At 38.2% G+C, this 2,006-nt stretch overlaps 1 protein-coding gene across 1 annotated transcript; it reads left to right on the plus strand.

Moving 5' to 3' along the window:
- The first annotated feature begins 495 nt into the window (after window positions 1–495).
- Window positions 496–1,169, plus strand: LOC134801332 (mpv17-like protein 2). The gene has a single exon (XM_063773872.1). The coding sequence runs from the start codon at window positions 573–575 to the stop codon at window positions 1,167–1,169; it is 597 nt and encodes a 198-aa protein (XP_063629942.1). The 5' UTR covers window positions 496–572.
- The last annotated feature ends 837 nt before the right edge of the window (window positions 1,170–2,006 follow it).

Below are 2,006 nucleotides of genomic sequence, written 5' to 3' on the forward strand. Positions count from 1 at the left end.
ATCGAAGAAATTAGACGATCATCATTAGAGCAATCGTTTATCGAAGGCCACCCGCCTGGAACAATCGACCGATTCCGATATAGGTTGAAACAGCAATTTGGTCGGTGATCCTCTTTGAGATACCCTGCTGGCTAATATTCACTACAAACTTTCTAAAACTCTTATCTACACAAATTTACTTACAAAAACAAACCCTATAGCCGCGATATAAAGTTTAATGTTCAAAGTATTAAAAAGTCAACATAGGAGAAAGAAAAGAAGTAAGCTGGATAGGAAATGACTTGGCGGAATATGCAATTAGTCAATAGAGCAATAATTTTTTAATGTTGATATTTGTTTTATTAGTTCATAAGGTCATCTTTAAATCTTAATCATCTAAAGTTGATTTGGAAATATCTAGTTCAAAACGATTTGTTTAAAACATGAGAACTTAAACTTTTTAGAAGATGTGATAAATAAAATTTGACAACCAATGTCAAAACATGTACCCAAGCCTTCTATTTTGGCAAGCTTTTCTAAGCGCCCTTATTATCTATCATTTAAGTAAATACTAAACCATTGCGAAGAAAACGATGACATTACTTACAAAAGTACTGCACTTACCTGTGCAGTATCCTTTAATACGCGGTATGGTATCCTACGCTGTGATATGGCCTACATGCAGCATTGTCCAAGAGTATATAGCTAATGGAACTACTATTGGCGACGCAGACTGGGCGCGCGCCGCTCGCTTCGGGTTCTTTGGGACTTTCTTCATGGCTCCTGTCTTCTATGGCTGGATGAAATACACAAGTCGCTTCTTCAAGAACAAATCCTTAACTACAGCGATAACCAGAGCGGTGATAGAACAGGTCTCCTATTCTCCTTTAGCCATGGCCTATTTCTTCTTCGGAATGAGCGCCTTAGAACTTAAACCATTCTCAAAGTGCGTAAACGAAGTTAAAGAGAAATTCTGGCCAACTTACAAGATAGGCGTAGTATTCTGGCCGACGGCACAAACTATTAACTTTTATTTCGTCTCGGAGAAGAACAGGATTGTGTTTGTGAGCGCCGCGAGCTTCGTGTGGACCGTGTATCTAGCTCACATGAAAGCAAAAGAACAGCGGCTAGAGACGATCCCGATAAAACTGGAAAATATAGCAGATGAGGAGATGTCCAAGAAAGGATGAGACATTAATTTAATTTACTTTTACATGTCATGAATACTCATGAAGCTGTGGTTGTGGTGGTGTGAACTTTCGTAAGCTATTATAGCGTTTCCTAAAACTCTATCTAGATCTTATTATTCTGATGTCAGATTGCTGTAAATGGTACCATACAAGCTACAAATTTTGCGGTTACTGAGTCTAGTATTCGTATAAAATAACAAACATCTGTTCCTTACCATCTGGTTTTTTGGTTTATTCCCTAGGGTGCCTATAGGTTCATATTATAAGGACTATGCCAAAACTGCGAGTTTCCCAGTTTTCTAATCCTTAGTGGCTACTATAAGCAGGGCCGTCTTAAACTATACTGGGGCCCCTGGGCACATAAGAATTTGGGGCCCTTTTGGAAAGTAAAGAAAGATAATTAAACTAACATTTTTCTACTTTGATCTTCTATTTATTATGGGTAATCAAATATACTGTTACTGTCTGTCCTTCAGGGCGCCCTGAGGATGGGGGCCCTGGGCACGGGCCCCGTGTGCTCTTATGGTAAAGACGGTACTGACTATAAGATCCAGAAACTGCCTACTTTATCTTGTCTTCTGACGTGTTTTATACGTAGAAAGCGATGTTAAATTTTTTTTGTATCCTACGTATACAATCTACTTGATACCACTTGGTAGGTACCTAATAATAATAATTCAGAAACCTCCAATGCCATGAAACTATTGAGAATTTAATAAAGAATTTTATTAATACGATATAATTATAAACGATCTCGTCGGGTGTGGCTAATGGCCTTACAACATAAATCCCTTGTCCGATTCCTTCCAAACGGACAAAAAGAGGTAAAGCATTAGA

The sequence above is a fragment of the Cydia splendana genome, chromosome 21, assembly GCF_910591565.1.
Source record: "Cydia splendana chromosome 21, ilCydSple1.2, whole genome shotgun sequence".
Lineage (NCBI taxonomy): Eukaryota > Metazoa > Arthropoda > Insecta > Lepidoptera > Tortricidae > Cydia > Cydia splendana.

Bases quoted from the DNA above. Each gene is read 5' to 3' on its own strand.
- LOC134801332 (XM_063773872.1), top strand. From the start codon at position 573: ATGACATTACTTACAAAAGTACTGCACTTACCTGTGCAGTATCCTTTA.